The sequence below is a fragment of the Sapajus apella genome, unplaced genomic scaffold, assembly GCF_009761245.1.
Source record: "Sapajus apella isolate SASKATOON/1434 unplaced genomic scaffold, GSC_monkey_1.0 scaffold37, whole genome shotgun sequence".
Lineage (NCBI taxonomy): Eukaryota > Metazoa > Chordata > Mammalia > Primates > Cebidae > Sapajus > Sapajus apella.
The window spans coordinates 15,486,983-15,513,162 of record NW_022436977.1 but is presented as its reverse complement, the minus strand read 5'-3'; the positions used below and the strand labels follow the sequence as shown (position 1 = coordinate 15,513,162).

The 26,180-nt window shown below is 38.6% G+C and overlaps 1 protein-coding gene across 23 annotated transcripts in view; it reads right to left on the bottom strand.

Annotated features, from left to right (window-relative positions):
- Positions 1-26,180, bottom strand: part of ATP8B4 (ATPase phospholipid transporting 8B4 (putative)) — a 381,647-nt gene that overhangs the window by 121,846 nt on the left and 233,621 nt on the right. For 10 of the 23 annotated variants that reach the window (XM_032297795.1, XM_032297794.1, XM_032297798.1 and 7 more), the window contains 3 exons: positions 17,300-17,438; positions 13,476-13,606; positions 5,623-11,768 (listed from right to left, as the gene is read on the bottom strand). In XM_032297795.1, the coding sequence (XP_032153686.1) occupies positions 11,487-11,768; positions 13,476-13,606; positions 17,300-17,438 (552 nt within the window). In that variant the 3' untranslated portion in view covers positions 5,623-11,486. Of the gene's footprint in view, positions 1-5,621; positions 11,769-13,475; positions 13,607-17,299; positions 17,439-26,180 lie in introns of those variants that run through there. The other 13 variants (XR_004274964.1, XR_004274962.1, XR_004274963.1 and 10 more) reach the window with 9 other exon arrangements.

Sequence of the window (26,180 nt, the reverse complement as noted above, 5' to 3'; positions counted from 1 at the left end):
GAGAGAAATCATAGATGACACAAACAAATGGAAAAACATTCCATGCTCATGGATTGGAAAAATCAGTATCATAAAAATGGCCATGCTTTCCAAAGCAATCTATATATTCAGTACTATTTCTATCAAGGTACCAAGGTCCTTTTTCACAGAACTTGAAAAAAACTACTATAAAATCCATATGGCATCAAAAAACAGCCCAAATAGCCAAAGCAATCCTAAGCAAAATGAACAAAGCCAGAGGTATCACATTACGCCACTTCAAACTATACCATAAGGCTACAGTAATCAAAACAGCATGGTTCTGCTACAGAAACAGACAGATAGACCGATAGAACAGAATAGAAAATCCAGAAATAAAGCTGCACACTTACAGCTATACAATCTATGACAAATTAAACAAAAATTTGCAATGGGAAAAGGATTCCCTATTCAATCAACAGTTCTGGGAAAGATGTTTTTGCTGTGCAGACACTCTTTAGTTTAATTAGGCTCCACTTGCCAATTTTTGTTTTTAATTTTTGTATATGGTGGATTTAATTTTTGTTTATATGACTAGCCATATGCAGAAGAATAAAACTGGACCCCTAGCTTTCACCATAAACAAAAATTAACCCAAGATTGATTAAAGATTTAAAAGTAAAACCTCAAACTATAAGAATCCTAGAAGAAAACCTAGAAAACACCAATCTGGACAGTGGCCTTGGGGAAGAATTCACTACTAATTCCTCAAAAGCAATTGCAACAAAAACAAAAATTGAAAGTGTGACCTACTTAAACTAAAGAGCTTCTGCACAGCAGAAGAAACTATCAACAGAGTAAACAGGCAAACTACAGAATGGTAGAAAATATTTGCCAACTATACATCTAACACAATTCTAATATCTAGAATCTATAAGGAATTCAAACAGCAGAACAATCAAAAAACAAATAACTTCATTAAAAAGTAGGCAAAACACATGAACAGACACTTCTCAAAAGACAGACAAGTGGCCAATAAACATGAAAAAATTCTCAACATCAGTAATCATAAGAGAAATGCAAATCAAAACCACAATGAGATACCGTCACACACCAGTCAGAACGGCTATTATTAAAATGTCTAAAAACAACAAATGCTGGCAGGGCTATGGAGAAAATGATAAACTTATACTGTTGTTGGGAATATAAATTAGTTCGGCCACTGTGGAAGCACTTCGGAGGTTTCTCAAAGAACTTAGAACTATCATTCAACTCAGAAACCCCATTATTGGGTATATACACAAAATAAATCATTCTACCAAAAATATACACACACTTGTATGTTTATCACAGAATTATTCCCAATAGCAAAGACATGGAATCAACCTATGTGCCAATCAATCAAGGGTGGATTGGCTGAAGAAAATGTGGTACATACACACCATGGAATCCAACATAGCCATAAAAAGAAAGAAAATCATGTTCTTTGAAGCAACATGGATGCAGCTGGAGGCCATTATCCTAAGCAAATTAATGCAGGAACAGAAAACCAAATTCCTCATTTTCTCCATTATATGTGGGAGCTAGACACTGGGTACTCATGGACATAAAAATGGTCAAAAATAGACACTGAGGACTACTAGGGGAAGGAAGCAAGTGTTGAAAAACTAACTATTGGGTACTATGCTCACTTCCTGGATGACAGGATCATTCATAACCCCAACCTCAGCATGATACAATATATCCATGTAACAAATCTGTACATGTACCACCTGAATCTAAAATAAAAGTTGAAATTTAAAAAAAAAGATTGAATCCATGACCTAAGTGTCAATGAGAAATAGCACTGGGTTAAGAGCACATGCCATTCCTGGGGTTTGAATCCCAGCTCTTCCATTATACATCTCTGAGAAAGTTACTTAACTTCCCTAGGGTTTGATTCTTTCACTTTAAAATGGGGGAAATAATGGTGCCTACCTCACTGGGTTGCTGTGAAAATTGCATTGAATGAGCTAATTATTATGAGGCTTAACACAATACCCAGCACTCAGTAATCCTCACAATACTTCAAGGAACATCTAATGATCCCCATTTTCCAGGTGGGGAAAGGCGCTTAGAGAAGAAATATTTGCTAACAGTCCCACAGGGAACCAATGGACTTTCTAAAGTGACAGCCATATTTCTTCCTTTTCCTTTCCCTCCTTCTCCTAGGAGGTCAAACTATACAGAGTGTAAATGCTGTTTCACTTTTTTCCTACAACTCAATCTGTCCCATGACTTTCTCTTAAATATGCCCCTTTCATAACTCCCCATGATGTTCAAGTCCCTCCTTCTACTATAAGAACATTTTTTTGTTTTGTTGCTGGATTTTGTTCTCATCAATTCTTTTATGCCAAGGACACTCAGGACTATCCCACACTAAGCAGTGGTGTTAGAGAAACCCCCTTGACTATTTGGATGTCAGTTTGCCATTCTTCAGAAACTATTCTCCCACCACCACCTTTTCCTCAGTTTCTATCTTTCCATATTTTTTCAGCCTCAAGGTACTCCTTCCCAAATCTAAACAAGGTCCCCAAGGAAGATCAAAACGTTTTTGAGGTCAGGAACTATTCCAACTCACACTATCTAGACTACAGACAATCAACAAAAGCTGCTATTTGACTCAAAGAAAGGATAGAACAACTATTTTCAAATATTTGAGGAGCTGTCACATGAGAGACACTTATTTAGTCTCTTTTGCAAGGGCAAAAGCAAACAATGCATGCTGATGATGGGGAAACAGACCTCAGGCCAAAAGGAGAAGGAGATTACTTACCAATGGGGCTGTTTGATAAGGGAGTTGCTTTCCTTGAGCTCATGAGCACCGCACCACATCATTGGGAACATTTGCGCTGAATGCCATCTGCAGGCTTATTCTGAAGGAAGTTCCTACATCAAGTTTAAAATATGTACATGGTCTCCTGTGCAAAAGCAGGAGAATCACCTGGAACAATTTTAAAGGGGTTACAGCAGGTAACTGAGGCAGATGTAGAAGAGTAACGTAGATGGGGAAGGGCGTGTTAGGTCGTAAGATGAGATTGGAGCTAAGGAGGCTGCCAAAGACAGATCACTTGCCTTACAATCCTGTGTCAGTCATCAAGATACTCAGAGGAGCATAGTTCCTCTTTGAGCCACTCCAGATAAGGATGTGGAGAAGGTACTCTGTTCATCTACTTTTTCATTTTGTGGTGATACCTCCCCAGCTCTGGCTGATTTACGATGCTATTTTAGAGAAGGTCCCAGGCCACTTACCAGAGGATCAGAGAAAAAAGCCCATGGTAACGGGAGTTGATAAGAATGTGTATCCAGTCTACAATAGCCGTTAGGGGCCTGGGCCTGATATCCTGCATTTTAGCCTATTGGGTGGATGAATTAAGGAACAACACTACAGTGTGGGGAACAGGAGGAAGAACTGTGGGGTGAAGATGAAGGGGAGATAAAGGGTGGAGTGCACAAGAGCTGTATGAGGCAGTCTGGACTTGACAGACACACATACTTCATTAGCACTCCTACTCAGAATGAGCTGATGACCATGACTGTTACACAAAATATCAAGTAAAAGAATTGCAAAATGGGTATGAATTTGTTCTACAGAACTGAGATGTAAGAAATATAAAATTATTTTAGCTTTTCTTATCAAATTAGACTGGCTCTGAACCTCCAGTCTCTCCATCCCATCTCCTAGGAGCTTATAGAAATTTCAGGTTTTACCTAGTCCCAAGAAACAGAGAAGTGCTTGGTCCTTCGTGCTGATACAGTTGGGATATTTGTCCCTGCGAAAATCCAGTGTTGAAATGTGATCCTCAGTGTTGGAGGAGGGGCCTGGTGGGAGGTGTTTGGATCATGGAGGTGGGCCTTTCATGAATGGCTTAGGCCATCCCCTTGGTGATAAATTCAGAGGAAATCTGGTTGTTCAAAGTGTGTGGCATCTTCCCCACTCACTCTTCCTTACTCCTGCTTTCCCCATGTAATGTGACTGCTCCCCATTCACCTCTGCCATGACTGGAAGCTTCCTGAGGCCTCCCCAGAAGCAGATGCTGGCATGCTTACTGTACAGCCTGCAGAACAATGGGCCAATTAAATCTCTTTTCTTATAAATTACCCAGTCTCGGGTATTTCTTTACAGAAGTGCAAGAACGGCCTAGTAGAGTCCCTAATGTGTCATTATTTTCAGGGCCCCTGTGTTGCCACTGTTGACATCTGGCTTTCCATGTCAGAACACAGTCACCCTTCCTACTCTGCTAGTGAGAGGATAAGCTACTGGGGACAGAAGCAGATATGGTTTGGCTCTGTGTCCCCACCCAAATGTCATGTTGGATTGTAATTTCCAATGTTGGGGGAGGGACCTGGTGAGAGGTGACTGGATGGTGGGGGCAGATTTCCTCCATGCTGTTCTCATGATAGTGAGTTCTCAAATCTGATGGTTTAAAAGTGGGCACTTCCCCCCTCACTTGGTCTCTTTCTCCTGCCACCATGTGAAGAAGTGGTTGTTTCCCCTTTACCTTCTGCCATGTTTGTAAGTTTCCTGAGAAACTTACAAACAGTGATACATCCTGTACAGCCTGTGGGACTGTGAGTCAATTAAACTTCTTTTCTTTATAAATCATCCAGTCTCAGGTAGTTCTTTATAGCAGCCTGAGAAAGGACTAATAAAGAAGTCATTGCTTGGAAGGCCTTGGGACTTACTGATCACACCCCAGACATCCAGATGTCCCACCACCTGCCACCTCTTAGGGTACTAAAGATGGGGTTTGGGGGGCAAGTGGAATTAGGATCTCTGCTGTTTAGTATAATGTACTACCCTTTATCCCTCAGGTTTGAGAAATCCAGATCTTTCCAGCAGTCAATCACTGAGGCTTCTCTTTAACATCCAGAATCCTTCTTGTCTCTAAACACGCATCTCTATCTAGCCTCCCTAAGCCAAAATTTTCAAAACAAAGACCTGTTTAATCTCCCTGGAACAAGTGAAATGCAGCCCTCTGGGGTATAAACCTGTGGTTGCTCTTCTTGTAAAAACAGCTTATATTTATTCATCTTTTTCTATGAGCCAGGCATATGGCAGTGTTTTGCAACAAACACCTCATGTGATCATTACAGAAGCCATCTCTGGTAGGAAAGATTACTATTCCCATCTGATAGCTAAGCCCAGACTGAACCCCAGAGCCCAGACTAAAAATCACCACACTGCACTGCATTGTTCTATAAAATAAAAGAATCAATCAATTAGTAACTTTCTCATTCTTTTTTGTGAGGATGCTACAGCAGAATATAAGACACAAGCAAACTGATTAACTTGACAGAATGATACCAATTAAATCCAAGGAACGCCATAGACTTGGTTCTAAGAAGGAAGTGGCGCTCTCTCAACACTGGGCAAGTCCCGTGAGGTCCTGGGGAGCTGGTCCAGACATTATTTATCCTCTCTGTGGGCTTCTCAGGGAACACATCTGCCCAGGCAAAGTACCGCAGCACCCTCATTGTCTTGGCATTGTGAATGGTCTGTGAAGAGACCCTCTGAAACATTTCCCTGAGACAGTACCCAGTCTGTTCCTGCCTCTCCAGGCTCTGCTTTCCCTTTGCCTGCAAAAAGAGCTCATTGTGTTCACTTTTTTTCCAAAAAAAAAAAAAAAAAAGAAAGAAAATTCCTCATCCCCTAGTAACTATTAAAACTATTATTCCCTTCAAGCATCTTTAAAAAGTAGTTGCCATGAACTATCTTTATTTTTTCATCAGTTTTCAACTTCCTGCAATCCAATACTTACCAGATTTCATAATTTAATATCTCTGAAATTAGAAATAAATCTTACATCCAATGGCATCTTTGCAAATCTAAGCGGCAATATTCTTCTGGTTTTTAAGTGGTACATAAATTAATGGTGCATCATTTACAAAGTGGCATTTTAGATTCCATGAACCGTGGTATGCATAATCCATCATTGAAAGTTACTGGATTAGGACCTCTCCGAGGACAAGTCAAAGAACCTGTTTCTTATTTATCTTGTACTGTGGCCTCTCCACACTCAGTGTTCTATTAAGTGATTGATTTACTTATTAATTTTAAATTTCATCCAGTAGAACTAAATTTGTTAGCCCATTTCATCTGAGATGTCTAACAGACGTAAGCTATGTGTGAGCCATACATGAGAATGTTGAGGAAGAAATGGAACCATAAAGCAAACTCCTATCTATCAATCAAAAAGATAATTCCAGTAATCTTGTCTACTCCTAAAAATTTAAGCCAAACTTATGAACCACAACTATTTAATTTGTAAAATATATATTTTTAAAAATATTTGAATAAAAAATGTCAGTCTTCATTGTGACAAAAAAACTATTGACAATACCTAAAGATATTTTGTCAATAATATTATGCAGTTAGAAATTATTCCTGTTGTTCAAAACACATCATCTTGTAGCTTCAGAAAACTATTAGTTACCACAGCAAAATAATACCAGGAAAATATTTTGACTTGCCCTATAATATTTTGTGGGTTATTTGGGTTAAAAAAAATCTTATTGTTTTTATCTAGTTTAGACCAAATAGGTACCTTGTAAAGAAAAATAGGTACAGTTTCAAATGTGATTTATCTTGTGGTCTAAACAGGTCAGAGAGCCAGCTGCTATTAGGAATGGTCATTGATGGCCCATGTTCATTCTTAATGTCCCTGTAAAACAGATTGTTAAATAAGCTTAATATCTCCCCCCAGTCACTAATCATAATCCCAACTTAATTTATTCTTTTTCAATGTTCATTTAATGAAAGTGAAATCATCTCAAGAAATTCAGTAACAGGAATTTTATTCAAAACCTTGTCTGAGGATGTTTTGGGGTCAGTATAATTTCTATCCAATCTTTGTGCATCATCTCATACTTATATACCTCTACAGTACAATGAAGTGAGCAGAGACAGGAAGGGGATGAGAAGGAATACTATCAACTGTCAAAAAGGCCTTCTAATCATTACTCACATTTACCTAGAAGAAGGCAAAGAGTATAGAAACATTTATGACAAGGGGTGAAACAACTAGATTTCTTTTCGATCATTACTTTATTTCCCATCTCTCCACACATCCTGCTCCAGTAAGAATTTTCTGTGTAAGTCGAGGGCTGCAGTTTATTAAAAATTTGAACTTGCCCCTTATAAGCCTTATGGGAATCTGAATTGAGATAGCCAGAGATTTCTGGCTAACTAATCATTATCATTTCTTGAAATCTGGATGTTATGTACGCAGCTCCAAGCTGATCTGCATTCTGCACCAGTTACAGGAATAGACCGGCCAGGAAGTTTTGAAATTCAAGGACAGATAGGGTTAAGTCCTAGCCCCAAACTACAGATTAGCCCAGCAAGGCCCTCCAAATCTTTTGCAATAAGCATTTGGTAATGCGTGGGCCATTTATTTCCAGCTTCCAGGCAGTTCAGCTGAAGGCTTAGGTTAGAGAATTGCAAAAGCTTATGATTCCTCACCAAGGAATGAGATGTGACGCAGTAGAGCAAACTGCAGACATTTAATACCAGATGTTAATGTAAAAATTGGAAAAATTTTGACCCCCACATGGTTATCTGACCCATGGCCTGCAAAATCCCATCACAAAGTCTGTAAGTCATCATTATTCCTGAATTCTTCCACTCTTAACTTTGTGCCTACTCTTTGTAATATAAAATAATAATTCTGAGTCATATAACTGGGATAATTAGATCATATCAATCTTGAGGCATTTCATGCACACACTAACAGAGTAATCCAATTTCTTACCATAAAATCAGAAGTACAGCTTTTCTGATTAGATTTCCTAGTGACTGTTTAGAAATTATTTGAGATATTTTTATTTCCGTTGTCTGCCTTCCACACCTACCTAACGTCACTAAACGCTGAAGGAAAGAAAGGAAGGGAAGAGATTTTTCTTATTTGCACTGAAAGTTAAAAGAACATCTGAAACACGTATGTCTGAACAGTTTTACAGTTGTTTGCACTTCTTCCCTAAATCTGCACACTTTAAATCTGCACCAACACAATACAGTTTCCACAAACTGCAAAGTGCTCTATAACTGCAAAGAAAATTGTTTAAGCTCTGTTGCTTAAACGTGGATCCCAAGAGAAAAGAGGCTCAAAGAATCTCCTCTAAGCCCAGATTTAAGGTAGGGAGGACTTTTAAATGATCCTCTTCTTAACTGGACATGAGTATCTTATTTTCACATCTGTATACTTTTTTGATGCTCAAAATGATGACAGAGGAAAGAAGGATGTAAAGACTTCTTCATGAATCTTTAGCAAGAAACTAAGCATTCAACTGACCCAGGTAAAATGCCACCACAGGGTTTAGCACCTCTGTGGTGAGCTGAGAGAAAAACCAGAGACACCAGTGCATCAGAGGCTACTCTAGAGAAAATACAAACCAGTACAGGAGCCTGAAGAGCCAGGCCCTGCCCTCAAAAGAACATCCAATTCAGTTTCTTCTATCTGTCTCTCTCTCTCCCCCCATCTATCAATCGATCAACCTCTCTCTCTCTAACAAAGACAACTGCAAATACAAACAGACAAAACTGGCAAGAACAGCTCACAAATTGTGCAAATGAGAAAAGGTCTTTAAGACCATCCTGTCCCAATTTCTCTATCAATGGACGAGGACACCAAGGCCTGGAGAAGTCAGGTGGCAGCTCAAACAAATCAGTACCATCACTGTGACAGGAAGCCGGACCTCCTGGCCCCCATTCTGGTAAGATTTTCTTGTTCTCACACAAGATGTGAAGGAAATTTTACTATTCAAGGGTTGAATATAATCCATATTTTTCTTTGAGGGATTAAATTTATTTCTCAGAGTCACATTATATCAAAAAACATATAACTGGAAACTCTTTTCTCCCTTCCTCTATCCTTTACTCCATTACTTTTTTCTCTCTCTTGCTTTATCTGTCTTACTTTCTTCCTCCGTCTCTCTCTTTCTTTCCTTCATAGGTATACACATTTGGAGGCAGAGGAGAGAGCCAAAGAGAGCAGAATTAAATCAGGGAAACACAATTTGCAATTGCCTGTAATAGCTCAAAACTTGGGCTGAGATTTTAAAAACCCAAAATTATCAGTTTAAATCTTGAATCTAGAAAAAAAGTTTTTCTTTACAAATAATTTGATAACATTTACGTAAAATTAAAATTTTATTATTCCCCAGTGCCCTCGCCATCACTACTCATCCCTCAGACTTTTCATCTTCATGTTCAAAATAATCCCTGGCACTTGTAATTGAATGACCTTGTAATGGGTGTGTGAGTTTATTTGGATCTGATGGAGCCAAAGTAAGCTGATAATGTGTTTCTCTCACAATTATCCCCATTATTTGTTTATAAATAGCCTTCTTTAATTTAAACTGGATTTGCAAAATTAGACCATTTCTAATCCTTCCTATCCCTTACACATAGGTCCAGTTGTTTCATTTTATTCTAGACTCAGATTCTAAGAATGAGTACATTTTCCCCAGCACGTAAAGGAGAGGAAAAAAAATCAGTGGACTAATGTAACAAAAATCTCCCCAATGAATTTCCCATGAAGAAGAGATAAAACATCAAATACCAACAGTGCCAAAACATTTACTGATAGTTTTCAAATATTGCAAAAATATTACAAAAAGTGAGCAAACATGGTGAAACTAATGACAAATTAGACACTAAAAACATCTGGTTAAGTGTAGGCAGGCATGTAGGGGAAAGGGAATGTCCATAGGCAGTTACTATGGTAAAGGACTGCATTTGACTCTTTTACACATACGCCATTTTGATCCCATTTAGAAAAAGTTATCGCAGACTTGGAAATTTAGGTTTTAAAAAATTGTGACCTATAAATATCACATTACCTCCTTACCCATCAAGTGTCACCTAACTCTCTTACGAAATGTAACTTTATCTGTCCAACAATTTAGTAGGGACCAGATTAAGGACTCTAGAGTTAAAAGTTGATTTGCAGAAAACCATTAAGACACGATGCTTTATTTTTGCTTTCTGGTAGAGAAATGTACCTTCTAGGTTATCATTTTATTTCCCTGTAGGATACTAACCAGTTTTATATCTTGCTGGCAATTTCATTTTATCAAAGCCTTCCCCACTGATGAAATTCAAGTTTTTTCATATTCTCTTCCAACTGCTCTGTTATACTGATGTTAACTGGAACTTAATTCACCTGTTTATGAAAGAATTACATTTTTAATAATTTCAGAATTTGTGCTTTGACAATCATCAAACAACCATGTGAGGTAGGTAGTATGTCCTCATTTTACAGAGAAAGAAACTGAGTCTCAGAGAAGGCACATTATTGCCCAAGTTTATAGAGGGAAGAAGTGACAGAGCTGAGGTTTTCACACAAATATGCCTGAATCACTGTATAGGAAATCCATTGGTGATTCATATGTGGACTGAAAATTTGAGCTGAAACATCTCCAAAAATATCAACCTTACCTACATATGTCTATTACATGTTTGAATTAAAAACACAACAGCTGAGTATCAAAAGCAACTAACTTTAAATGATCCAAACCTGAGTTTTTAAATACTAATTAAAACAATTATTTATTAATTTGTTTGGCTTCAATTCTGAAACTTTAAAAATTAGAAATGTTGAAAATATTTGCCCATAGACTATATGGAATATTATAATTAATGTGCGAAATTACAGTGTTTTGCTGATTCTGTTAATGGTTTGGATGATGCTCAGCAAATTACTACTGAGGTTGTTAGAAAAGCCACTGAAAAGTATTTAGAATACTTAGTGGTGAGCCTCTCTGATATTTCATGAGCATATCCCTACGTGACACAGTCTGAGAGCTTTTTGAATAAATTTGATCAAATTACCAGCCTATCCTGCTGCAAAGATGTTCATTCTTCTTTGTCCCTAGACTGGTAGAAAAAAAAGAAACACAAACATAACAAACACAAAAATAACTTTGTTATCTCCAGGGATGAAAGCCATTTGTTGTTCTGGCTGAACAGATTGGTAGATATCCAGACTAAAGAGTGACATGCAACCCAGTCTGAAAACACCATAGTACCTTTAAATCTTAAAAGTATGGGAAAGGCAGATCTTACATATACATGTTTATCTGTCAATAGGCATGCTTTTCAGCTTGGATATATACCTTTAAAATGCACCCTTTTACCCACCTGAGGATCCACTCAATGTATATGCAGCTTTGCAAGGTTTTCTCCATACGTAAGATTCTAAAGTTTAGGACAACTGGTATCTAGGTTGATTTTTTAAAAACATCTGTACTTGTAACAGTGGGTGTTTTGTCCACCAAATCACAAACTAGACAGTGACCACCGGCCTGGTTTTCCATTGCGTACGCTGCTGTTTGATGGGCACTGGCAGCTGTCTGCGGCAGATTAAAGTTAAGTGAGGCAATCTGCCTGCCCCACCTCTAGCCTCAAATCCCAAACTCTGGAGCCAGTGGAATTTCAGCTCCACCTGAAGTTAAAAGATAACTATGTGGTTTAAATTCATCTTGACTCACAGCTTCACAGTTTTATCCTGGCTAATGCTGCTCACTGTGTCTGTGGTTTTCTTACATAAATTTTCAATCCAGCTAGTGCTGTTATAATGTGTCTTTTCCAGCTCTGATGTTGGGGGTGGAATTTTAGCTCGCATATTTTTTCCAGATGTAATAAGCTCTCCATAGCCCTCTTGGTGAGCAAAAGCATATCCAGACCTTCTTGAGCTTGACCGGCGGGTCCGGGTCCTTCGGCTTCTTAGAGGCTTTGCCTTCTTTTGAGCCTTCTGCCACTGGCGGATCTGGAGAGAAACAGACCCAAAGTGAGATGATGCATCCAAATGACAGACTCCAAGCCCTGGACCACTTTGTAAAGTGAAAGCCTTTTATTTTTTAGTAAAAACAACAATGCAAAAGGAAGTTTTAAACCTAAAAACTAAGAAATTTTCCACCCAAAAGATGACACTGGACACTGGTCCATTTTTATTTCTATCAAGAAACTATTCAGTAATTAAGAAATATCAGACAAATTTCATTATTGTCTCTCATATATCTTCAATGTATAAGAGATACTTTTGTATAGAAAGATTTTCTCACATTTACCACCCAAAGTCAGCATAATAATTTATAACTTCATTCTCCAAAAACCAGCCTTTTTCCTCTCTTTTAGAGGTTCTCTGTATTGAACAGTTGTCAATAACTGGACTAGAAGAAAATTTAGAAAACGAGTCAGAAATATTCAACTCTTGTGGTAGGTCAAAGTATCATCAGATTTCCAGGGTTTTGATTTATTTTAGGTTTGTATGGCCTTTCTAAATGTTCCAGATTATCTGAGTAGGTTTCCAACAACTCATTTTCCTGTAAAGTTAAGGAAAAAAAGACCTAAGGTTTGTTGTAAGCGACGCTGTTCTCTGGTTTGGCAAATCTCTTGGATTCTGACTTTTGTGTCAGGAGAAAGCCATCAAGCAGAACATCATAATCGGACTTATAGGAAAAACGAGCACACCCTTTCTTCCTTTACTCATCCACCATTTTCTGGGTTTATATCAGAATGAGCTTGGAGATGCAAATAGAGAGGACACATATGACAAGGGACTCTGAATTTTTCCAGAAGAAATATTTTTACACTTTGGTCCCAATATGTCAGAGACATCATGATTAAAAATGTATATATATCTACCTCAGTCTCTCTCAGCATCACTGGCCTGGTCCCCGTCACCACAGCAGCTTGCTCCCTCTTCTTATTAGATGGCTAGGAATGTTTATCTCCCTTTCTTTCTCCTTTTCACATTAGGTCAGGTTAGTGCTGACCTAACTTGGCATTGTCTTACTTAGATCACATTAGGTCAACCTAACCTAGTCCTGATCGTTAGCCCGGACCTAACTTGACATTGTCTACTTATACTCCTCTTCCCATGAAATTCTGAAATATATATATATTCTGTTAATTTTCCAATTAAGGAATTTCTATAACCTGTTCTTCCTGTTTTCCTTCCAAGTTATATTTCTAATCTACCCATCGTGTTGCTCTTCCCCTTCTTAATCTGTTCGGAAGGTAACATCTCACTCATGTTTCTGAATCTGCTACTAGATTTCTACAAAAATGTTAAGCCCCTTTGACTCGTGTCATGCTTGTCACCTTTTTATTGTTTCTGTACTTACCCTAAAATCAATCTTTTCCTATAACATGCCTTTCCCTTGGAAAAATTATCCAAAATGATGCCTGTGAGCTTCTTTTTAAAAGTCAGCTTTTAAAAATACTCAGTTTAACTTTTAATTTGTGACTCCCCATCACATTTAGTATTAATGCTTCTCTCTTCATTGGCACTAAGGACTAGTACATTCAATATGTGGGCAGTCCCATCTATCCTGATGTGATCTCATGTACCAGTAGGTGTCTGCTTGTGACAATTTATTAGCCCATCTCTGAGCTTCCAATCAGGCAGAAAAGGACACCATTTCAAGAGCCAAAAACCAGACTTCAAGAATTCATCAGCACTGCAAGATACCTGATCACTCAGGGTTGGGTATAAATCCACCTTCAAAAATCTGAATGCCACCACTGGCATAACTGAAGCCACTGTTGTTAAGAGAATTACAAGCCAGATGCACTTCTGGGTCAGGGAATGTCGTGCATTACCTGTCATTAAAGAAAATATACACTGTGGTTATAAGTAGGACTGAATTATTAATAAATAGGTTCTTTGTTCCTATAAAGTGTTTTTTGAAATGGTGAGATTTGGATCACCTAATGTCACCACGATGATAAGAAGACAGAGATGCTAAGATCACCCTCAGGAACTGCTTACTGGCCTTACCACTTCGAGATTACCAGCCTGAGCCAAGCATTCTCTCACCCAGGCTCAGTCCAGTATTACTCATGGAGCACAATTCTCTCTTCCAGCATCAAGCTCCTGTGCTTACAAGGCAGTCATTATTTTTAAAAGGCACATGTGCCCTTTACCTTTATGGACTCTTGAATTAAAACTATCATATCAAAACTACACAAAAAACATTCCAGATGTAGGTACGATCTCAAATAATGATTGCACTGATTGGCTATGTCATAAAGGGAAGCTTTATCTACTACAGAACCAGCCTTATAAATTCCAGGCAATGGCTTCAGAAAACCTGCCTCAGAGGGACTTGTTATCTGTTTAATGTCATTTGGTTATGAGGTACTCGAAGTTCCAAAATCAGGAAGGCTCCTGGGTTTGTGAAAACAGCATCCCCTCACCAGGAGACTGTTGATGTATCCATCCAACATGCTAGGGCAATGGGACAGTGAAACTCATTTCCAAGCCTGCAGCCAGTTTCCTTACTTTTTACTCACACCTCACATACCCCAATGTGAGTTTGAACAAGGCAATAAGGGTCAGTAAGTCAGGCAGACAAGCTTCGTGGGAAGATGCCAACCCTGCTTATATCACCAAAATAAACTTTTGTCCCTCTTCATTTTCTAGAGATTTAGCATCATACCTCCAATTATCCAGGTCCCCTATCCCAGTGTTGAAATGTTACCACCATTCAAATAGGCTTTGGGTATGAGGGCTTGGCTACTGAATTGTATGTCTGCTTTTTCTGGCTTTGAAGAGTAGAATCTGCCTACCCAAGGGCAGCTGATTCCAGCTGCCTTCAGCCATGGGCAGAAACAAACTTGACTCAATAAATTAAATGTCTCTTTGAGCTCCTTGAAGTTTGGTACCCTCCGGCATGGCTGGGAAAACAAGCTTCACTTTGAAACCACACTCCTATTTGCTGCTAGCTAGTAAGGAAAAAGAAATTCTTTTCTGAAACCCCAATGTTGATCTAACTTTTAAAAAATTTCATTGGAGCTCAGTAATTAATTAATGAAATGGCATGTGCTTAGCTGGAAAGAGTCGTCCCCACACAAATTACTTTCTCCAGTCAAGGCATTCTAATCTCATTATGCATTACAGTGCTCTTTTAGGACTTGAAATGTTCTAGTCAATGCACTGAACTTTTCAATTTGGCAAACGATCTTAAAAAAATAAAACAAAAATAGTTTTAGTGTCTTTCTTTCCTAATATGCTTATTCTTACTCATAACCAACATGTCTCTACATAGTTGGAATCTTTTGGTAAACAAAGTATTACCAGTACATATTAAGTAAGAGTGGTGCAACTTAAAGATTTCCATTTACATGTAGGAAAAGGCAGAAGTTGAGGAACATTTTTAAGGCATGTGTGAATTTAAATGGAATTAAATACAATTTCAGGTGCCTTTGCATCAATGTAAATTTGTAACCTTATAATCTTATAATTCTATTTTGGTCCTTGTGGTCTTATTTTGCTTTCTACATGAATCATTCTAAGAATTTACTTCCTCAATTAGTGGATACAAATCTCACTCTTGCCTGATTAAGTTCAAGAATGTGTTGGTCACTACACATCTCTCTTTTCCAGTTTGTTTAGATGAACTCGGAAACTTCACTCTTAGCAGCTTATTTCACACACACTAGAGATTTCAAAACCTCTGAGAAAGTATATTAATAGCCTTCTTTTATAAAGCTCAGTGGCCTTTGCTGGGAATCATTTTGAAATGTGGCGTGCAACGATAGTATACTCTATACACAGACCAGAAGTATGCTCTTTGTAGAATAATAGAATCTCAAGGTTCTAAGAGATTTTAGGGAGTCCTTTGCTGCTCATCCGATGTTCAAATTCCTCTGCAATGTTCCCAACCAGTAATCAAGCCTCATTTTCATGAATAATAATAATCACCATCACCACAATTAACATTTATTTAAAAAGTACTATAGGCCAAGGTACATACTAAACGATTTATATGTATTGTTTCCTTTAATCCTCATACATTTTCTATGAAAATAAGGCTTAATAAGAGCCTCAGTTTATAAGTGAAGACATTAATGTGTAGTATAATATTGTGAGCTGTACGTTTGGTCTTTCTCTCTGTTTTCTGGCAAACACTTAAAAAACTTCTTGAAATCCTTAAAGTGGTAAGTGTGTTTTTGTATGTTAATGAGTTGACTGTTGGCTGGAAGACCCTAAACGCCTTCAGGATGAGGGCTGATCATCAGAAAGACTAAGGCAGGATTAGAGGATTGGGACTTTCAGCCCAGCCTCTAATCTCCTGGAAGGGGAGAGAGACTAAAGGTTAAGTTGATCACCAATGGCCAATGACTTTATCAATCTTGCTTATATAATAATGCCTCCATAAGAGCCTTAAAGAACAGGGTTCAAAGAGTTCCCAGATAGCTGAACATGTAGAGGTTCCTGGAGGGTGGGAGGACTGCAAAGGGCATAGAAGCTCTGCACCTCTTCCCCCACACTAGCTCTATGCTTCTCTTTATCTGTATCCTTTGTAATATTCTTTATAATAAACCAGTAAATGTGTCTCCCTGAGTTCTGTGAGCCACTCTAGAAATTAATCAAACCCAAGGAGGGGGTTATGGGAACCCCAATTTGTAGTCAGCTGGTCAGAGGTAGAGGTAAAACATCCTGTGGCTTGCCAGTGGCATTAGAAATGTGTGGGCAGTCGTGAGGAACCTAGCCCTCAACATGTGGGATCTGACACTATCTCCAAGTAGATATTCTTGGAATTGAATTGGAGAACATCAAGCTAGGGTCCTCTACAGAAACACTTCATTGGTTATTGGTGGGAAGATATCCCCACTTCTTGGTGATCAGAGATCACAGAAGTCTTCTGTGTTGATGGCTGACTGAGAGTATAGGAGAAAGGATTTTGTTTATTTCTACATATTCTTACGTGGAAAGAAGAAACTACCTCAAAGTTACAAAGCTTGTTAGGTGGTGGAGCTGGTGCTTGAACCCTGAATGTCTAACTACAAAGCCTATTCCTCATGCCACTTATGGATTAATGTCCCGGAATTTTCAGAAGGCTCTAAATTATACACAGTTTCATTCTTATCTAAATGCAAATAAGTTCTATGGGTGAATTTTGGCAGATGTTGGTGATAATGTGGCTTAAAGGGGGAGTCTAGTATTTCTTTTTCTTCTCTCTACCATATATGAACATTTGATAGGTCTTCAGGTTGCCCTAATGTATGTGCCATGCCTCTCATTTGCAAAGAGACAGCCTACTACATGTAAACTGTAAAGAACCTGTAAGCTACTATCAGTGATTCTTCTGCATCTAGTAGAGACAACAGAAACTGAGTGAGCTTTTAGAGCAACTTTTAAGCCCAGAAGCCTTCAGATGCCTGGCTGAATCAATTTCTGGACAAATGATCACTAATCATCCCCAGCTCTACCCAACACAAAAAATAAATCATAAGACAAGTAAACAGCAACATGACACTAGGCCCTACTAATCAACATGACTCACTTACCTACAAATGGAAACTGGTTTGGGAAGATGCCAAAGATGCCATTACTGTGCATTGCAAATAAAATGGAGAAATAAATGGCAATGCTCCCCCAGATGAAGACGTGATTAATGAAAGTCCAGTAACTGGTATCCAAGGCTATCTGTAAATAAAATCAAATGCAAATGGGAGGTCTTTGAGGATTAAAAGAGCATCATTTTACCTAGTGAAGTTTCCCCGAACTGCCCTGTGGCAGGAAGGTTGCACCTGCCTAGTTGTCAAGCCAACCACTGGCATGCCCACTTTCTGAACACACCCAGGGGACTGATCTGACTTTATATTTCTGGTAGAAAATTGACTTTATAACTTCTATATGTAAGCCATTATATCTGCCAAGGTTGAGTCAGAATCAGGAGGTAAGATGTAAAACACATTAAACTTCTTTTAAGTGAGAAATATGAAAGCACAATGGTTTAGAATTTTTAAGTTACTTTCCAAATGTCTGTCAAAACTTTCCTATTGGAAAAAAATTCTTTCTGTATGGACAAATGCAATATTTCATACTCTGCAAGTAAATTTTCACAGTATGATTTTTATACATGCATCTTTTTTACACCAATATCCCAGCTCATTTTGATGATCCTTTCTCTTCAATTACTCAATTGATAACAAAGAAAATTCCTCAGGCTTATTTTGACATAAAATTCAGAAACTGGGATTTACAATGGCCTGGGACCATGGTCACCAGCTCTTCTTCCTCCTAGTAACTTGTTGTGGCAGCTCAGCTAGAAGAGTGGTGTGCTACTGGGGAATCAAGGACGCCACTGGTAAATATGAACACTTGAATTCTTCAGAGAATAAAAAAGTGCTTTTTTTTTTATTTTCTGGTATCATTATTTGCATCTCATAGGTCCCAAGTGATCCAGGTCCAAATGAAGGTTTGTATTTCTAGTAGTCTTTTGCAAGACCAAAGGTTTCTCATCTGCCTGAGGGGGGCCTATCTGCATAGTAAACAGATCCCTCTCAACAGGAGACATACTTCTTCTTCCCACCTGTAGTTTACTGTCCCTTAAAATGTGTCCCCATTAAAATGATGCTGGCAGCCTTTGATGTGAACTATAGTGTTGTACTGGACCGAGCACAGAAATTAACACCAAGACAAAAGTATGCCAGATTGCAGGGTCATTTATTATGCTGGCGACGACAGAGGACTCATGTCTCTCCAACCTGTGGCGTCGAAAGGAGGGTGCCAAGACTTTTTATACCCGAAAAACCACCTTGGGAGTGGGGGTGAGGAGTGGGGATGGGGATGAAAAGGCTTCAGAGGCTGGGCACGGTGGCTCACGCTTGTAATCCCAGCACTTTGGGAGGCTGAGACGGGTGGATCATGAGGTCAAGAGATCAAGACAATCCTGGTCAACATGGTGAAACCCCGTCTCTACTAAAAATACAAAAATTAGCTGGGCATGGTGGCGCACGCCTGTAGTCCCAGCTACTCGGGAGGCTGAGGCAGGAGAATTGCTTGAACCCAGGAGGCGGAGGTTGCGGTGAGCCGAGATCGCGCCATTGCACTCCAGCCTGGGTAACAAGAGCGAAACTCCATCTCAAAAAAAGAAAAGAAAAGAAAAGAAAAGGCTTCAGACATTCTGAGGGCTAGTGGATTCTGTAAATCATCTCTTGGGCAGAGACGAGGGCTCCGGATATTCCAAGGGCCAGGGGACTCTTGTCATTCCGTTTGCTACTTAAGTGTTTTACAGAAGTCAAGATAAACATTTGTTTACACATTATCTGGGTAAGGTGGAAATCACAGATCTTAGTTACTTATTACAAGTCGCAGGGGCCAAGATGGCATTAGTTTGGGCTGCTTAGTCTGGCAATTGCCGGTAAGCAAAGGCTAGCAATTCTGGCAGTTACTGATAAGAAAACGTAAGCAGCTTTACATAGTGGCTAGTTTGCAGAGCAAACTAGCAGTTTTATTTACAGTAGGCAAGGCTAGCAGTTATTGTGAGGAGAATGGGGCAGCTGTTACAACTTATTTTAAAAAGCAGCTTTTTCTTTTATAAAATGATGTTGTTCAGGCTCTAACTCTAGGCCAGCTACAGCACAATATCACAAAAGGATTTATAAAAGTACAGCCTTTCCTCTCCTCAGGAGGTCTGAAAACAGCCCTGCCATCCATGACTCAGCAAACACATGCCAGCTTTCCAGTTCAGTTAGCTGCCAAGACATTTCACCAAAATCTCCAACTCTACCTTCCACCACCTGTTAGTTTAACACTCTCAAGAGAAAATGATAGACTGATCTGTATGGGTAAGAGTAGGCAAAGAAAAGTTACAACCCCTTTAAAAGGAGTCAGCTGAAAGAGTGAGAATAGGTGGCTCCTATTGAAGCAGAAGTAATGGAAGAGACAGACAAGCACTACAACAACAACAAAATATCATATGACCCCTTAAGAAGATGCAATTAGGTCACCAGAAAAAAATCTGAAAGAAAATCACACTATTTCTGAATTTAAAAATTCAACAGCAAAACCAAAGAATAGTCACTGAATAGAACTAAATTAATATTCTGGACAAAACAAATACAAATGTTATCTCACAACAGAGAAGAAAAACTTAAGAGAAATGGAAACCATTTGCAAAAAGATGAGACATGAACAGCAAATTCACAGATCTCAGATCTGTGACCTGAATATACAAATAATGGCATTTTAGAAAGCTAAAAAGGAATAAATAGAAAAGTAACAATCAAAGAAATGACAAAAGAAAACTGCTCAGTGGTAACAAATAGCATAGATTTTCAGATTGAGAGGGTCCTTTAGGTCCTATCCAAAGTAATGAAACAAGATTCTGGTGACATAACCTTTTATACAGAGAAGGAAAGAGAATCAACATAACATCAAACTATCACAGTAAAACTGTGAAACACCACAAAATTGTTGAAATATAACTATACAGTGAAGCAACAACAAAGTTCCTAAAGAAAAAGGCTCCAACTCAAGGATCTTATGCTTATCCAATACAGCATGTAAATGTAAAGGCAAAAAAAAAACATTGAGCTTAAAAGTATAACATCTCAATATCCTTTCAGAAAAAATTACTCAAGGACATTTCTGCAATGAAGTAAAAATTTAAACAGTACAAAGACCTCAAAATGGCAGGAGACGGCATAAAAATGTTGGTAAGCAATAGTTTTTTGTAAATATATAGTTAGTTCTAGATGAGTTATAATGTATGAGAGGCAGTATCAATTTGGAAAAAAATGGTGATAGTAAGCAAATATGTTAAAGGAGCATTTAATAAAATCCTGTAATTAAATTCTAAATAATTAACATGTAAGAGTTGGGGATAGGAGTAGAGACAGAGAGGGATAAGAAAGATAAAAACATTTCCAAAACTGTTTAATTGAAGAGGCATAAGGAAAGGTTTACAACAAGATAGTGTAACATTTGACGAATAACAGAGTTTCATATTACGTATGGAATTCCATTCTGCCAATATGGAAATACATACTTAAATAACTATGAAAATAAGGAGAAATAAAATAAGAATATACTAGTAAAACTTGTACATTATTCATGATAAATGGGATTTTTTTTTTTTTTTTTTTTTTTGAGACAGAGTCTCACTCTTGTCACCTAGGCTGGAGTACAACAGCACAGTCTCGGTTCACTGTAACCTCTGCTTCCTAGGTTCAAACAATTCTCCTGCCTCAGCCTTCTGAGTAGCTGGGACTATAGGCACCCACGCCCATACCCAGCTAAATTTTTTTTTTTGTATTTTTAGTAGAGACTGGGTTTTGCCATGTCGGCCAGGCTGGTCTTGAACTCTTACCTCAGGTGATCCACCCGCCTTGGCCTCCCAAAGTGCTGGGATTACAGGCGTGAACCACCATGCCTGGTCAGAAGTGGGATATTTTAAAATCACAATTAGTGCATCCCAGTATAAAAAAGGAAAAATATAAAACAGGAATTGAAAAACAGAAAAGTAATCATAATATTAATATAGCATGATAAAATACAAGTTATAAGTAGCTTAAACATTCTTATCAAGGAAAACTAATAGAATGAGACAAGAAATAAATGAAAATTAAGAATTTGGCCAAGATTATATATAAGGCAAATGCAAACTAAAAAAACCAAGAGAAGCAAACTAATATATAAAATAAATCTTAAGAATCTTTTATTATGAGAAAAGATAAAAGCTACAAAGACAAATTAATAATCAGAAACTATTATGTGACAAAGAACATAGCTTAAATTACATGAGGTAAAAAACACTTTGAAAACAAGGAAAACTTAATAGAAATCATAATCACAACAGCAAACTTTAATATGCTTTTCTCAGCATTTGACAAACATGGCAAAGGTGATGGCTCTTCTGGAAGTCTGTGACTGACCTTCTGGCATCCCATTCCCAGTGTGATCAGAGCCAAGCTGTAAGAGGTGATAATAGTGGTGTTTCCACTGAAGCTAACTAATATGTTTTAATAAACCTCTTTTTTTAGCTTAAATTTTTACAGTGTCTGTCATTTGGAACTACTAGTTTTTCAGGAAAATATTATGGCAATTTTTATGAAAATGTAAAATGTACATACTCTCTGACCCAGCAGTCAGAGAAATACCATTCTTTATCTAGCACACTCATAAAAATTAGGAGTTTTAACCCCAGAAGTCTCATTTCTAGAAATCTATCTGACAGTATATAAAATATATGTACTAATATATGCATTGTGGCATTGTAGCATTGCTTTAATAGCAAAAAAAAAAAAAAAAAAACACATAGAAACATCTTGTATGTTTATCAATAGATGATAATTATATATTCGTATTACGAATTTCTGTACAGCTATTAAAACAATTAAGATAGATCTGAATGTGTTGATTTGGAAAGCTGTCCAGAATGTCTAGTTAAGCAAAAAAAGTGTATTACAGAACAATATACATAATTATTATCTCCTTTTGTTAAATATGTGGAAATGTGTCATCTCAAAGCAAAGGAAAAATATAGAAGGATTTAGGCTATAATCATCATTATAGCAGTTAAGGAAGAGAGTGAAAGGAAGATGGTTCATTTTATTTTAATTACTTTTGTAATCTTTGAAATGTTTAAAAGAGCATTTTGTAATTCAATAATTGAAAAATACTGTTGTTGTTGTTGTTGTTGTTAAATAGTAACTACTTAAATTTGGCCTGTAATGTCAGCAGGACATAAGATTTATAACTGTAATTACAGACCATGGAAATTTCACAGACGTTGTTACCACAATGAAAAGTCAAGCTTAAACAGTGAGGAAAGGATATTAATGCTGCTGTCAAAGTGAGCTTATTCATAGAATTTTTGAAAGTTACTATTTTATATATTAAGACTATAGTTTTTGATTGAAGCCAAAATTGCCTAGCTTCCATGGTTACAAACATTTACATACTTGGGTCTAAGAACTCTATGGTAAAATAGATATTTTCAGGGCTTCCTAGAAATAAAAACAAGTGGTGATTTTCCCAAAGAATTAGACTAAAATGACAGAAACTGGGAATCTCAAGTTGAAACTCTGCCATCAAAAGAAACATCTATGTGCTTGTCATCTATTAAGTTTGTCTCCCATGCTAGCTAAGGGTGATCGCACATGAATGAGGGAGGTGGGGACCATGAATTCCCTGTAGCTACTATGTGACTGGGGAGGCCCACAGCTTCTACTTATCTTTACAATGAAGGGAGGTTCACATGGCTTTGGAGCTGGGGATCTGGAGTCAGAAAACCTCTGTTCAAATCCTGGCCTACCACTGTTTGTATGACTTGAAATATAACTTAACCTTCTTGCTAAATCTATTTTCTCAATGGTGGTAATAGTATTTACATTTCATAGGATGATAATGATAATTAAATGAGATAATGGAATTATCACAGTATCTGGTATTTCCTTTATAATTAGTGTAAGGTTTGCTCTCATATTTCTTGAAAATTTTGTGTTTTAACTACTTTTACTATCGACTTTGTTCCAGATAATACTGGAATTAGACAGAATCAGGTTCCAGTCCTGGCTCTGAGACTTATTGTGTTACCTCAGGCAAGTCGTTTAACCTCTCTGAACTTTATCTTAAAAAGGGCCCATAATATTTACTGCATAATGGCATCGCGAGGAGTAAGTATGATGCATGGAATCACTCATGGTGGTGATGATACAGGTCTCTGACAGCTGCCATCAAGGGTAGGTCTGCTTTGGTCATCTAGGTTAAGACAGAGTTGAGGGATAGCTGGGTAACACAAACAAATTATTTTCACTTCCTTTGCTCAATTTTAGCCTCTCTCCTCATATTCCTTTGCCCTTACATTCTTTCAAAAAATGTGTATTTGTGTCTAGCACTGTAGTTTCTGTTAGGAATGCAGTGGCAAACAAAGGATGCCAGATACTGGAAACCTGCTGTCCAGTCTCACTCATTCTGCTTCCAGGCTACCATTTCTAGTCTGGATCTTTTCTACCTCAACCTCCTGCCCAGAAAGTTATCCTCAATATCCTGGCTGTTTTAGGCTGTCAAGCACTCAGAATTAATGGTGGGAGTGAGACTGGGAGTGAGGGCAGAGAGAAATCAGGTAGGGGAGAAAACAATGGGCTGGGAGTATGTGAATAAGGTATAGGTAACTTCAACCCTGTAACACAGCAAAGAGATTCCCAGCAACTGAGGGGTGACAGGCAGCACCTCCTCTTTTAAAGAACATGACTTTGTGTCTGCATTACAATGATGAGGATTACATTTCACTGCTTCCCAACTATGCCTAATTATTCACAGCGCAGTAATAATTGTGCTGTAAGAAATGATTGTGGCAACGTGGCCCGGGAGGGGGAGGGCTGTGGCGCAGCTGGCGAGGAAGTGGCGCTGCCCGGGGCGGGGAGGGGGACTGCGCGGTCGCCGACCCCATCACCACGGGCCTGCACTCTGGGCCCTGGCTTGTCTCTCCCATCGGCTTAACCATCTTTTGGAGGTAGCAGATGTGTGATGGAGACAGAAGCGAGGTTTTCGCTAAGTTGGCGACGTCAGGGTTAACTAGGAGTGAATTGGGGGAGCTGTTCCGTAAGGACGGGATCCCTACCCCCACCCCCACCATCCTTACATCCTATTCCCTGCGGTCTCAGATTCTGGGAAGTCCCGGAAGGCCTAGAAATGGAAGAAGTCAGATTGGGGCGTCCTGGGCCCCAAAGCCTAAATCTTGCCCTCCCTAACACAGAACTAAGTGACCATGTCCAGGCTTCATTTGACCACGTGGACAAAGGCTCCTTTCCGTTAGTGAGAGCTGCAATTAATGCAGTCATCTTCATAAAGCAAACACATAACCCCGCGCCCAGGATCCGACCTGCGACCATCTTACCAGCAATGACTGTTCCCCTGAAACACTGAGAAGGGAATTAACTTGGTTCTAATTAGGAATCCCCCAGCTGTGTTTGAAGCCTGCAAGTCCAAACAGCAGACGTGGCTGAGGATGGCGGAATCCAACCACCCTCCATCTCCATCTCCAGCACTCTTCCATTATTGCCTGCTGTCTGCCACATCAAACAGAACAAGACTGCTACATGGATTTGATTTCTTTCCCTTTAGTCTCTTCCTTTCACTCCAGGGCCCCCAGTTTTCTCAGTAACTTAAATCATTACTGAAAGATGTCTAGTTTCACAGACCAAACCCTTTCAAAGCAAGGTGTGGGCTCCCAAAAGTTGAGCTCAGAAGAGCACAGAAAAAAACTTTCCCAGTCCCAAGATTTAGCCAATCACGCATTCAGGGAAACAATCCACTACTTTGCAAGGTCTTGCCTTCCTTCCCTGACACCTCCTTGGGGCCTGGCTGGCCCAGGATCCGATTTCTGAATTCTCTTTGGGCCTCAAGACTTCATTATGACCTTCACTGTGCTATAGGCAGGTCCTGTCTCCTCAGTAAACCATCTGTTCTATCTTACCCATCAGGCTGGTCACAGTGGCTCACACCTATAATCCCAGCACTTTGGGAGGTCAAGGCAGGAGGATCTCTTGAGGCCGGGAGTTCAAAACCAGCCTGGGCAACAGGCTGAACTACCACCTCTACAAAAAAATTAAAAACCTAGCCAGGTGTGGTGGCATGGGACCTACAGTCTTGGCTGCTTGGGAGGCTGAGGTGGTAGGATCCCTTGAGCTCAGGAATTCTAGGCTGCAGTGAGCTGGAATGTCATAGCCAGAACTAAAATAAACAAATAAATAAATATAAATGAGGAAAAAAAAAAGAAATGCTTGCTTCAAATCTTTAATAAAATAATCACAAATGTCATTATTAAAGAACATCACCTTGGGAAATCAGACAGTTGGATCTTAGTGCTAAACCTGCAGTGTTGTCATTGTGTGCTCTTGGGTAAATCCCTTTACCTTTGGGACCCCTGTTTGTTAGAGCCATTTTATTTAAAATTATACCTGTTAAGGTTTTAACATCTAATCACTAATTATTTGATACTCCTTCCTATAGGAGGTAAAGGTTAATTCTCCTACCCTTGAATGTGGGTTGGACTTAGTGACTTACTTTTAGGGAACAGAGTATGGAAAGGGAAATATAATCCGTTTATAGTGGAGAAACCCGAAAAACACCATTGTAATTGAGTGGCCAAGATTAGCATCACCTTTATAAATTATGTTGCAATCACGTGCTCCCTGACAGGATAAGACAAGAACACATCACCTCTTTGTGATTCTTCCCCCAAATCCACCACACCTCAGTCTATTCCTAAGAAAAAAAATCAGAAAACCCAAACTGAGAAACATTCTACAAAATATCTGAAGACCAGTCTTCAAAAGTGTCAAGGTTATGGAAGACAAGCAAAGACTATAGAACTGTGAGAGATGGGAGGAGACTAAGGAATATGAACACTAAATTAATGTGGGATCCTGAAATGGA